This window comes from Tachypleus tridentatus, chromosome 6, assembly GCF_004210375.1.
Source record: "Tachypleus tridentatus isolate NWPU-2018 chromosome 6, ASM421037v1, whole genome shotgun sequence".
NCBI classification, from domain to species: domain Eukaryota; kingdom Metazoa; phylum Arthropoda; class Merostomata; order Xiphosura; family Limulidae; genus Tachypleus; species Tachypleus tridentatus.
The window spans coordinates 74487385-74501038 of record NC_134830.1 but is presented as its reverse complement, the minus strand read 5'-3'; the positions used below and the strand labels follow the sequence as shown (position 1 = coordinate 74501038).

Genomic DNA, 13654 nt, shown 5'->3' with positions numbered 1-13654 from the left:
ATGTCCAGTAAAAAGATAAAAGTCGAGTAAATGGAGTAAAATTTGTAAAAGTAATTGAAGATAAAAGCAAAATGGCAATTAAAACAGAAAATGGTGTAAAAACCAATGTTGACATCCAGTCAACAAAGTTGTAAAGAACTACCTATAGCAGAATGGTAATGATCATAACCCGCCAGGAAGACTAACAGGTAAGTATAAAAACCACCGTCAGTCACCTGAAGTTGGTCTTTCCAGTCCTGGTTCCGGGTTATGAGTCAATATGGCCAGTACTAAAAAGTAAAGTAGTAAAAGTGTGAAATGATATGCAGCAAAAGTATAATAACAACTCGCCAGGATGACTAACGAGTAGTTCAAACAGTAGCGTTAGTCACCTGAAGTTGGCCTTTCCAGTCCTGGTGTCGAGTTATTTAATGTTCTGGCCATTGTCCAATGTCAAATTAAAGAAGAGAGATTAAAACTATAAAAAAAGGAATCACAATTAAAAAGGTGTAATGAATAAATATGCAACACTTAAATGAGATTAAAAAATTAAAAACATTATCAAGGTGGACAGAGTCACCATCACCAATAACTCTGTCTAATGTTACAGACTGACCCTGGGAAAAAATATGTTTAAAATATTGCCGTCGTTGAGAATTGTAACGATGGCAAGAAAGCAAAACGTGGCTGATAGTGATTTGAGTGTTACACAAACTACACATTGGTGCATCAGTTCCAGATAAAAGAAAATGATGAGTTAAAAAACTGTGACCAATGCGTAGCCTAGTGAGAACAACTTCCTCCTTCCGAACTTTACGGAAGCTAGATGGCCAAAGTCCAATTTTGGGTTTGATTTGAAAAAGTTTGTTGTCGCGTTGCTCACTCCAAGTGGACTGCCAGCTGGCACGGAGCCGAGCCTTGAAGACAACACCAGTCCATGTACGGATTAGGCATAGCAGTGATGGCGCGCTGAAGCAGACATATTTAGCTGCCATGTCTGCCACCTCGTTCCCGCGAATACCAACATGGCCTGGTATCCAGAAAAACTGGATTGAAGTAGCTGCTAATGAGAAATGGGCCAGTCGGTTTCAAATATCAGCGAGAATAGGATCTGAGCTAACGTGTAGCGATTCCAAGGCAAGTATAGAACTAAGCGAATCAGTATAAATAGTGCAGTTGGAGTACTGCTCAGCTGCAATATGATCCAGGGCAAGAGATATGGCATACAGTTCAGCAGTGAGCACAGAAGCTGTAGAAGAGATTCTGCGTGCAACTACTGACCCATAGCAAACCATAGCAGAGCCCACTGAATTACCTGATTTGGAACCATCTGTATAAATGGGAACTGAATGATTGTTTGAAAGATATTCATTTCTCTCAACTGGAGAGGTACGGAAAGCCCCAGTGCAGAGTCGAAGTCCTTGGTGACGAATGGGGTCCAGCATCTTTAAGGCCGAGGGTCTGGCAGAGCCATAGACCATTGATCCATAATCGAGTTTTGATCTAATAAGAGCATGATATACCTTTAACATTGAACAGCGATCTGCCCCCCAACTGGTAGAAGAGAGAACACGGAGGATGTTCAGTGCTCTTGTGCATTTGACCCGAAGCTGCTTTAAGTGTGGTATAAAGGTCAGTTTACGATCAAATATAAGCCCCAAGAACTTGGTCTCCGGGACCACTGGCAGCAAAACTTCACCGATATGAAGTTCAGGATCAGGGTGAATACCCAGTCAATGGCAAAAGTGCATGCATACAGTTTTGGAGAGAGAGAAATTAAAGCCGTTCGCCAGAGTCCACTTCTGTACACAATTGAGGGCGGTTTGTAGTTGCCGCTCAATATATCTCATGTTTGACGACTGACATGAGATGTGAAAGTCGTCGACATACAGCCCATTCGCAACAGTGAGATGGAGTTGTTCAGTGATGGCATTTATCTTTATACTGAAGAGTGTAACACTCAATACACAGCCTTGTGGGACTCCAAGTTCCTGTACAAGAGAACGGGAAAGTGTCGAACCCACACAAACTTGGAATCTCCTGTCCATTAAAAGTTTTTTAATAAACATGGCCACGTAGATGGCCACATAACCCATAAGTATGGAGGTCTCACAAAACGCCATACCTCCATGTTGTGTCATAAGCCTTCTTTATGTCAAAGAATATTGATACAAGATGTTAGCGGTTGAGAAAGGCTTCTCTGATAGATGTTTCAAGACGAATTAGGTGGTCTGTGGTGGAGTGCTGTCGATGGAACCCACACTAGGTGGGCGAGAGGAGGTTGTTTGATTCAAGGAACCAAACAAAACGAGCATTAACCATCCTTTCTAATGTTTTACAGAGACAGCTCGTCAAAGCAATTGGACGGTAGTTTGAAGGAATCTTGGGATCTTTCCCTGGCTTAGAGAAAGGTAAAATAATAGCCTGGTGCCAGGCATCAGGAAAAATATTCTCCTGCCAGATCCGGTTAAAGACAATTAGAAGGACATCAAGAGAAGCCCGAAATAGATGGTGCAGCATGTCATAGTGTATATCATCAGGTCCTGCCAGACCGATGAAGGGCCATTTTCAGTTCCACCAGTGTAAAGGGACAATTATAGTCAAAGAAACAGTCAGTTTGAAAAGAAAAAGGTGAACGCTCTGCCCGAGTTTTGATGGCCAGGAAGGTGGAGGAACAAGCACAAGTGCTAGATACCCGGCAAAAGCTTTCACCTAGAGTGTTAGTGATGTTCCGAACATCAGTCACCTCCTGACCATCAGAGAGTAAGATCGAGAGGGGGACAGAATTGTAGTGCCCATTAACCTTTCGAATCCTGTCCCATATGATCTTGGAACTGGTGGTAGAAGATATGCTGGTTGTGAACTTAATCCAAGATTCCTACTGGCTTTGACATCTTACCCACCTAGCATGTGCACGAGCCCGTTGGAAAGCAACCCGGTTTGAAAGTGTGGGATATCTACGAAAAGTATCCCAGGCCCGCTTTTGAGCCTTCCGTGCTAAGTGGCAAGCAGGATTCCACCACTGGCAAGGATATCATGGAAAATTTGTCGAGGTTTTAGGAATACACTGAGCAGCTGCATGTGTAATACAGTCAGTTACCGCTGCTACACAGTCGTCTATTGATGGCTGATTTACGATGGCAGGATCAAGTTCTGCAAGAGCAGTGAAAGTGGACCAGTCTGCCTGATCCAGCTTCCACCGGGGCACGCGGGTAAGGTGGCATCGACCACGGCCAGTCTCTCTCAAAAGGATCGAAAAATGATCACTGCCTAGTGGATTACTGTCAACCCTCCATGAAAAATGGGAGAATAATAAAGGGGAGCAAACTGAGAGATCAATAGCGGTAAAGGACTGACTAGGTGCATGAAAGTAAGTGGAAGAACCAGTATTGAAAAGAGAAAGATTGTGATCAGAGAGCATCCGCTCTACAGATCGGCCCCTCCCATCAATAATAGCACTTCCCCAGAGGGGATGATGTCCATTAAAATCTCCTAGGATTAGAAATGGAGATGGCAACTGTTCAACGAGAGCATCAAGATCTGATTGATCATATGTCTCTCCAGGGGACAGGTACAGAGAACAAACAGTGATGGTATGACCCAAGGAAACACAGATGGCTACAGCCTCTAAGGGTGTGTTCAGTGACAAAGACAGGGTGGGCACGTGTTGATCAACCAACAGTGCCACCCCTCCATGTACTCGACCATCACACAACCTGTCATTTCTGTACAGAGAAAACTGCCGAATGGAGACAGTATCAGCAGTTTTGAGAAATGTTTCTTGTAAAGAAAGACAAACAGGATGGTAGGAAGCAATCAGAGTTTTGATATCATCCAGATTAGAACGTAAACCTCGACAGTTCCATTGTATCAAGGTGGCCATTTTTAAGAACGGGTAGGTGAAGTGGCTGGAGAACACTTCAGTTTACGACCACGTCTTTTTTCTTTACTGTCTTTAGTCGGAGGAGGTCTATCAACCTCCATGGATCCTGCTCTGGGTCGGGTGGGCAGGTTTTTGTTATTGGAAGGGGAATCCAGTGACTGAGGACGCAAAAGAATAATTGTTTTGTCTCTTGTGGTGGGAGAAAAAGATGTATCAGAAGAAATGCCTGTATTTAAAACTGAAGGACGTGGATCTTGAGATTTGTTGGAAGGTATGGGAGGAACAGAGATGGATGTGGAAGTCGATTCATCAACCTTTTTAACTACGGAGGTCAAAAGGCTTTTCATTTGTTTTGAAAACGATTCTCTTGGAGGCACAGAGAGGTCTGTCTGCACTCCCACTGTAGTTGTGGAATGAAGTGCAGCAGCATATGTCCGAGATGGAGTTGTAGACAGCAATTTACGAGCCTCAGGATAACTAATGTTATGTGTCGTTTTCAAACGCTGCACCTCTTTTTCCTCCAACCATTTTGGGCAAGAATGAAAGTAAGAGGGGTGAGAACCATTGCAGTTTACGCAATGTGGGTTCATGTCACAGTCATAGGCATCGTGGTCCTTGCCTCCACAACAAGCACATGTCAGGGGACCACGACAAGATTTCTTTGAGTGGCTGAATCTCTGACATTGGAAACATCGAAGAGGGTTTGGAATGTATGGCCGTACCCTGGAATTAAAATAATCTGCCTTGATGGTGGCAGGCGGATGTGGTGACGTAAATGTCAGAATAAAGGACATTGGTCGGCACCATAATTCCATCTTTGTGAGTGGAGATACGCCACACTGCAGAAACTCCTTGGGTGGAGAAACCAGCGAGAATCTCCGAATCTGGGATATTCTTCGAATCCCTCTCAACAATAACTCCTCGTGATGAATTCAAAGTAGCATGAGGTGTAACCTCAATAGGTATATCCCCAATTGCCTTTGAATGCAACAGGAGTTCACTGTGTTGAGATGTGGATGTTTCCACCAATATGTCATCAGATCAAAGCTTTTTTACTGACTTTGGAGAGCCAGCAAGTTCCTCTAGTTCCTTCTGAATGAAAAAGGGAGACATTTGCCCAAAAGGTTTGTCTGAAAGTGAGTGCAATATAAGGAAATGACGTACAACAGGTGGTACAGATGGTGAGGATTGCTGCTCAGAGTCTTCAAGACGTGGTTGTTCACCTATAGAATGTTTTTACACTATTTTATTAAGATTTTTAATAGGAGTATCTATAATAAAGAAAGGGAAATTTTGGTGTCCACTGACCCCACCCACCATGGAGCCCTACGACAGGATGCACTACAATGTGAAACAAGGACACTGCAGCAATGCCAGGGTTTCGCGAGCACTATACCCAAACACCAGCATCAGATATAAACAGAGAATATGCCTGGCAAAGAAACTCTATCAAAAACTGTGGAACATGCATCCCAACTCTAATACCGATAAAGAAAAAATCAAACTGATATAGAAAGTATGAATTCGTTTCATAGCTCTAGCTGAAACAAAATATTTGTATTTTTCTTTCTCAAAATAAAGAAAATAAGGGTAAGAAATATAACACTAATGTTAATTAAAGATTTAAAATAATAAATACAAAAAATATGCAATTCTTAATTAAAAAAATAATGCAATTGAACACTAAAATGCCAAGGGAAAAAAATGAGCTCTTCAGCACAAAAATACTTAAGAGGACAACTGCTCATGAAGGAAGTATAAAGGGCTATAGTCTAATGCTGAGTGATTGCATCATAGATTGCAATGCATGTTGTTACATATAAAGGAATGCAGTGGTAATACATAATTTTGAAACACAAGCTTGACCCCTGACATGTACATATAACTAATACATCAGACATAGTTTCTATTTAATTTCAAAAAGTTAAAACTGCCAATTTCAAAATACTAAAAATTGATTTTTTACCCCTAATCAAATATTACTACCAACCTGTAAGGAAGACCTGCGTAAACGTTTCACCTCTGCATAAAGATGTTCTATTTCAACATCCTTTACTTCACATGCTTTGGTGGCTCTAGCTAATGCAGCTTTCAACTGGTGGATCTGTCTGTTTTTTCTCTGTGTGGGTGTAAGGTATTCTTCAGGAGACTCATAAGTTCTTTGACAGTGGAGGATGTATTTCTTTTCAGGAGGTGACCAATTAACTCCATGAGGTGATGATCTGCTGAAAACAGCTCGTGGGGTGATGTCACATAACAAGAAGCTGCCAGAACTACCAAAACTTTTTAATGAACCATTTTCACCATCTGATGCCACTGGTGTAAAATATTCTTGACTTTGTAATGGATATCCAATTGTCGCACTACGGCTTCGGAAACACACTTCAGTGGAACTGTTATGTTTCTGACCAACTTTGCGAATAGGAATTGGAATTCGAGACGTAATAGAGAGCCTACTGTAAGGAATATGAAAGTTGAATTCCTCCAACTGTTCATTAAAGGAAGGCAAAACAAGTTTTCCTTTTTCCTTAAAAGAATGAGATCGCCATAAACGAGGAATAAGACTTGAAGGTTTAGATTTTAATAGTAAAGACTGTTGATCTTTAGAAGCATCCATCATAATTCATTACAAGAAACACTGCAAAACCTATAAAGATAAAATAAGCATGTAAATCAAATATGCTAAAGTGAGAACTGAGACTACAACTGGTTTTAATTCCCACATTCCTTGCAGTATCAAATGTGTTAATGAGGAAGAATTGAAATACTTAAATCAAAATTCTACTCACACTTAAAAAAGTGCAAGTGAAACAATACTTTAGTCTCAACATAACATTTTGGGACAACATGGGACTCAGTACTCAATCTTAACTGTGCCATCCTATCCAATAAATTAAAACAATAAATAAATAAAATCTTACATTCAGCCTTTATCATTCACTTACTTATCAAGAGTTCTCTTAAACTCATTTAAATTTACTGCCTCCCACAAGCAACACATTTCAAAGGCCAACTACTGTGTAAGCAATGTTGTTATGGCTAAAGATAACTCCTACATTGCCAAGATCTAGACTTGTGTCTCCTAGTCCTACTATTCAATCTTAAACACCTTAGTCAGATCCTCTTAATTTTTTTCCAAGAGAAAACAAAGTGAGATATTTTATCTTCTTATATGATAATCCTTCCATCCCAGGTACCATTATAGTAACCCTTTTTGAACCATTTCTAACAATCCAATGTCCTTCCTAAGATAAGGTGTCCAAGACTGAACACAATATTCCAAATGTGACCTTTCAAAGGAAATTATAACCTTCTTTAAACTTGTATTCAATATTTCTGTAAATATAACCTAAAATCCTATTTGCCCTACCACTAGCTACAACTCACTGATTGAATGGCTTCACAGATTGATCAACTATTACATCAAGATTCCTTTCTTTTATGACATTGTTAAGATTATACCCATCCAAATCATACCTGTAATTCAAATTATGATAACCTATATGCATTATCATGGATGTATTATAACTAAACTCTACTTGCCAACTATTTGCATAACTCATTAAATGACGTAAGTCCTTTTGTTAATCAGTAGTATTCTGTTTTCATCTAGTAACACAAAAAATTAACATCTGCAAATTTACATAATTTATTGACCATTCATTCATTTGTGTCACTGATATAAATAAAAAATAGCAAACGTCCTAAGACTGAGCCATGAGGTATCCCACTTGTGAGATTAACTCAATTTGACTGAATTCCATTTGGAACAACCTTTTGCTTTCTTCCATTCAGCCACTCTTCTATCCAATTTGCTAACTTATCTCTCACACCTAAATAAATAAATTTTTTAACAAGCCTTTAATGTGGCATATTTTCAAACACTTTTTGTAAGTCTAGATATAATAAATCTTCATTCTTACCATCATCTACATAAGTAGTAACCTTTTTGAAGAATGTTAAAGGATTTATAAGTTTTTTCCCTTAGCGAAACCATATGGATTATCAAGTAAAATTCTAAACTTTGTTAATTGACTTTGCAAAGCATATTTTATCAAACTTTCCAAAACTTTTCTTACAACTGATGCAAGACTAACAAGTTTATAATTAATGGGACAATTTTTATCACATCCCTTTAAAAGAAGAGTTACATGATCTAACTTCCAATCTTCTGAAAATAAATAGTTGCATATCTAATCTTTAACCTCCTTCGAAACCCTTTGGAAAATATTTATCTGGCTCAGGAGCTCTGCCATTATTTCAACTTCTCAATTTTTTCTTAAGTAGCTCAGCATTAATGCACTCATCTATTTCAATCTTGTTTCCATCTATCGACTGTTCAAGATGTAAATTACTACTTAAATCTTTGTTAGTAAAAACCAAAGAATTTATTACCCTTCAAGGGTCTTACCCCCACCATAATTTGTTTACCCTTAATGTATTTAAAGAAGTTCTTTAATTTTTACATTTTCAGACAACCTTTTGATGTCCTAATTTTGTATTTCACTAAACTTCCTTGACATACTATAATTGTACATATCTTAAATTTATGATGCTTTTCTTTAATTTTATCTCATATTCTTTGAGAGTCCACCTGGTGTTTTACTTGCAACTACCATTTTTATTTATATAAGGAATATGTTTAACTTAAGTATTTTAAAATCCATCTTCAAAAATTATCTACACTTGATTAGTATCTCCAAATAACTCAGCTGCTAATTTACAAGACATAATTTTTGTTACATCTCTTCATAATTTTATTTTAAAAATTTGTAACCAACACATCATGATTCCCTACTTCCATATACTGCAAAGCATTAAACTTAATAAAGCAATGATCACTTACATCCAGAAATACACCAATTTTCACCCTCTCTATTTAAGTATTTGAAATGAATAACATATCTTCAATAAAATTATACTTCATGAATAAGCAAAAAGAAGCATTATACAAATTAATCTTAGAATAACCCATCAGAAAGTAAACTAAAGGCAATTTACAAGTAAGAATCAATCAAGGAAATATGCATTAATACACACACTCAATCCAGCAAGTCTGATTTTTGTAGTTAAATGAGTTAAATGTTTCAAATTACTCCAAATATATTGACTTCTAACAAACCATCTTAATTACTTGGTACAATATGATTAAAATACTCATAATTTAAGTTAATGAAATAAGACACATAATATGTGAAAAGATAGTCCTTCTACATTCAACAATTTTGAAATATTCAAAATACAGTATAACAAAACTTTTTGAGATTATACTACTAGTTAGAATGTCAAACAAAATCAGTAGCTAATTAGTACTTATTGATGGATTACTTTTGAGTATCCTCAAGTGAAAAATTGTTCTATATAAACCTACCAATAAGCAATCTGACAAAAAGCTATACAATCCAAGAAGGTCACCCTGGCCTATCATCCTCCAAAACAAGCAAACAGTAGACCTGCATGTAACTCATGCTATTAAGAATAAGCTTCTCCAGAATACAAATGCACAGCTTATTTACACTATTTAATACTTTAATAAAACTCCCAAATGTATAAAAATATAAATAAACAAAGCTCTTAATCTTACTCTTTCTTAACCACAATTTTCCTTTATGTATTTCACCTGATTAATTGGACACAAAATTAAATTTCCATATGATATACATTGTAACATATAACAAGTGTGGCTTATTCCAGTTTTAATGCTTGATATTTTGTTTAACTGTTTAAGAATTTGTATAGGCTGCAGTACATTAAAAATTAATCACATCATATTTCTAATACATTTTCACTTTTCACAAATTTCTCTACATCATACTTAAGTATACAATAATTTTCTGGCTTTTCTCGCTGCACCAATACTTAAAAAAAAACTTAAAATCAAGCATTTATTCTCTGTTACAAACACAATTAAATGCTGCCACTTTATTTTGTAAACATTGATTTAAAACTGTTACTATAAAGTATCAAGACATCTCACCATAAAAGTAGAACAAAGTATGATTCACGTATAACACTAGTTAAAACAATGCCTTTTTTAAGTTTAAATAATAAAATAGTTATTATTTAATAAGTAACACCCTATACTAAATATTACCACCGCATCAGTGAATGTAAACAAATACGCCTACCTGTGCAAGACGGACCACACCGGCAGCAACTTCGGTGACTTGATTATTGTATACTATAAAGTAGTGCACTGGTTACTGCACTGCTGGTGTGCTGCAGTGTGGGTAATACTCAATATTACAAGAAAAACTTAAGTTTTATAGCTTATCACGTGTGATCTGTGTATTGTGACTAAATTATGAAAATTTGCCTGTAATAGAACAATTTTCACCTATTATAATTATTTTATCATTTAGTTTCTGAAGAAGTTAAATTCACACACCAACCACAATCACTATCATCCGCATAATAACCGTATTATTGCTGCAACCTGTTTTCAGCATCGTGTAAAGATTCTATATTTACTCACTTGAGGGCCAGGGCAAAGCTCAGTTTCAAACTATCGGCACCGCCGTAATATTTAAAAAAAAAAAAAAAAATTGCAGATTGGTTTACTAACACTAAGTTACAAATAATACTATGATACTTTAATAAACTAATTAACCCTCAGTCACAAAGAGTTATGTATGTATTTTCTCAAATGACCTAAAACTTATTAGAATGTATTAAGTAAAATAAATTTCCATAAAGTTTTCGTCTACGTATATATGACTTCCATAGCTGTAGAAAAGAAAAAAAAATGCATTACAAAATTTTAACCACTAAATTGAGGAACACAGTTAAAAAAAAATCTAATTAATTAGGACACCTGATTCACCTGAAATTTTACATCACTGGATTTATTAAGATGTAATTCAGTAAATGTATGTGCATTTTAAAATATAAATCTCTGTGTGTGTTTCTGTTATTATTTTCATAGCAAATCCACACTGAGCTATCTGCTGCGTCCACCACGCGGAATCGAACCCCATATTTTAGTATCGTTAGTCATTATAGTTATCACTATACCATCGAGGTACTTAAAATAAGAAGATAGAGTTTTAATTTTGATTCTCAGAAGCACAACTACGGAGAATATACATGTGTATATATAGAGGGGTTGCAAAAAAAAAGTGATCCTCTTAAAATTATTGTTAATTTGTTATATTTTTTATTCGATAGCATAAAAATAAGTAAAACTATATGTTTTAGAAGCAATCGACGAGATCTGTTCTTATATGAACTCAAATCATAATTTTAACTCTGGTTTTCGTAAATACCTGCATTTTTAATGATTTTTAGTTACTTACTCTTATAAAAATTGTTGTTCACCTGCTATAGTTTCATAGATCATCTTATTTCACTCAGCCAACAAAATGATCAAACAAGTTTCTCTGCGATAATAGAACGTAAAAAATGAAACTCAAAATAACGCAAACCAGTTTCACAAGTTAATATTTAGTCTGCATCCTCTTGGATTTCTGTACTGCTTCATATTGACGTGGCATACTTTTAGTGAATTTGTACAGATATTCCTGAGTCACTGACTGCTTTGACTACAAAAAAATCATCTTCCGTATTTGGCTTGCGAGCTTTCGTTAATTGGTTTAACTCAGCCCATGAAATTTTAACCGGACTGATATCAGATGACTGATCTAGTCTTCCATAACATCAATTCTTTTATATATAAAATATCTTTTAACGACTCCCCAACTTGCAGATAAGCTTGTGGAATAATTTTGTAGGTTAATAGAAATAATAATATGAAAGATTTGTATATAAATATATATTAATTAACATTTATTTCGTTGATTCACGGGAATGACAGACAGCATGCGTGTCATTTGTCAAACAGATGATCAGTAAAAGTATCTGTCCTCGAAGTGCCATTGAATGACACTTTCATTTGGTGTCGATTTCACGTAGTAAACATTTAAATATCTGCCAAACCCGAACACTTCTTCCTGATGCGTATATTTAATTAAAGTTAACTCGATGTTTGAGATCTACCTGAATTACTCTGCTAAATTTCATCAGATTCGCTTCAGCCAGTTACTTTCAACAATTTGTGAAGTCAAGACACCAAGCAAAGAAGTGTACAGCTCTGATTTATGTATGAATTTTCGTGAATATTAACCCCAATTTAGGTTCACCACTGATTAAACTGAATGTACAGTGTTATTTCTATGTTTATTCTTATCTATTATGCAATATGAAACAGCAAGATAAAATTTAAAACTTAAAAAGCTAGTTTTAAGTGCGTTAACAGGCAATATGGCAAACATATACTTAACAGTACGAATAAATATGGATTTTTGGTACTTGTGTAATTTCGAAATAAAATATTTACAACACAACGTTTTACTGTATACAATTAAATTATACCTATTGGAATAAGTTTCTTACATTTGTTTTCACTTAAAAGGTTTAGCTTTTACGTTATGATTAGAGATTGTTTGGATCTGCGTATGTAACTTTAATACATTTATTTAATTTTAAATCAGAGAAATGTAAGAATATTATCCTAATAAAATTGTTCAATATGTATTAGTGTTTAAATACTGTTCTTCATTTTCGTACCCCGGTGGAAAATGTCGTTATTTACAGCCACAAGTAATCGGAGTTTAACATTACTGGGATTATGTGTCATTTGTTTTGAAGAACTGGAATGGCCAGATAGTTTGGGCGCTCGACTTGTAAACTTAGGTTAGGGTTTCAAATCCCCTTTCACCTGTAGGGTCGTTATTATGTGAAGGTCAGTCCTACTAATCGTTGGTAAAAGAGCAGCCCAAGAACTGGTGATGACCAGCTGCCTTTCTTTCAGTTTTACCCGCTTAACTTAAGAACAGCTAACGTAAGTAACCTTTGTGTGTCTTAGCGAGAAATTCCAAACAAACATTTGTTTCGAATGCGCGAAAATATTTGACTTACTTATCATTTTCATGGGGCCTGGCATGGCCTAGCGCGTTAAGACGTGCACTTCGTAATCTGAGGGTCGCGGGTTCGCGCCCGAGTCGCGCCAAACATGCTCGCCCTCCCAGCCGTGGGGGCGTTATAATGTGACGGTCAATCCCACTATTCGTTGGTAAAAGAGTAGCCCAAGAGTTGGCGGTGGGTGGTGATGACTAGCTGCCTTCCCTCTAGTCTTACACTGCTAAATTAGGGACGGCTAGCACAGATAGCCCTCGAGTAGCTTTATGCGAAATTCCAAAACAAACAAACAAATCATTTTCATAGGTGTACGAGTGAAAATAAGTTATTACTTACATAAGTTAATTTACTTTATGAGATACTGTTGTCATTAAAATTTTACAAATAACACATTTAAAATACCAAACATACGACTCAATATGTTGAGGATGGCAAAGTCCTAAGGCTGTTTGTTTACTTTTTTGGTGACTGAATTTTTACTTCAAGCTACCTACCTTGTTTCCGAAATGTCTTTGAAGACCCCTATTACATTTTATTAAATTAACAACTTTTAATAGTCTTGTTTCTGTAGTTTTTGTATCCATCATAGACATACAATCTGTATAACAGCAATACTGTCTTATTTAAAAGAGTTCAGTTTAAAAATATACGTAGTTGGTGACTCAGGAAAGAGTGACAACCTGTGGACTGGCTCATTGCAAATTGGATGACTGTTGATCTTGATATCATTGCCATAGTGTTATCGTTGATTGTGGTACTGCATATATGATCGTTGTTGCATAGTAGTAAACATACCACATATTATGTCTTTGCTTCTAAAATGTTCATAGCTACTATATTTATACCATGCAACTACATGGAGGGCCTGTAAACACT

At 36.3% G+C, this 13654-nt stretch overlaps 1 protein-coding gene across 4 annotated transcripts in view; it reads right to left on the bottom strand.

The window, feature by feature from the left end:
- Nucleotides 1-10276, bottom strand: part of LOC143252816 (uncharacterized) — a 32349-nt gene extending 22073 nt beyond the window's left edge. For 2 of the 4 annotated variants that reach the window (XM_076505546.1, XM_076505550.1), the window contains exons 1-2: nucleotides 9991-10276; nucleotides 5853-6509 (exon numbers count right to left, since the gene is read on the bottom strand). In XM_076505546.1, the coding sequence (XP_076361661.1) occupies nucleotides 5853-6482 (630 nt within the window). In that variant the 5' untranslated portion in view covers nucleotides 6483-6509; nucleotides 9991-10276. Of the gene's footprint in view, nucleotides 1-5852; nucleotides 6510-9233; nucleotides 9317-9839; nucleotides 9961-9990 lie in introns of those variants that run through there. The other 2 variants (XM_076505547.1, XM_076505549.1) reach the window with 2 other exon arrangements.
- Nucleotides 10277-13654: the final 3378 nt, after the last annotated feature.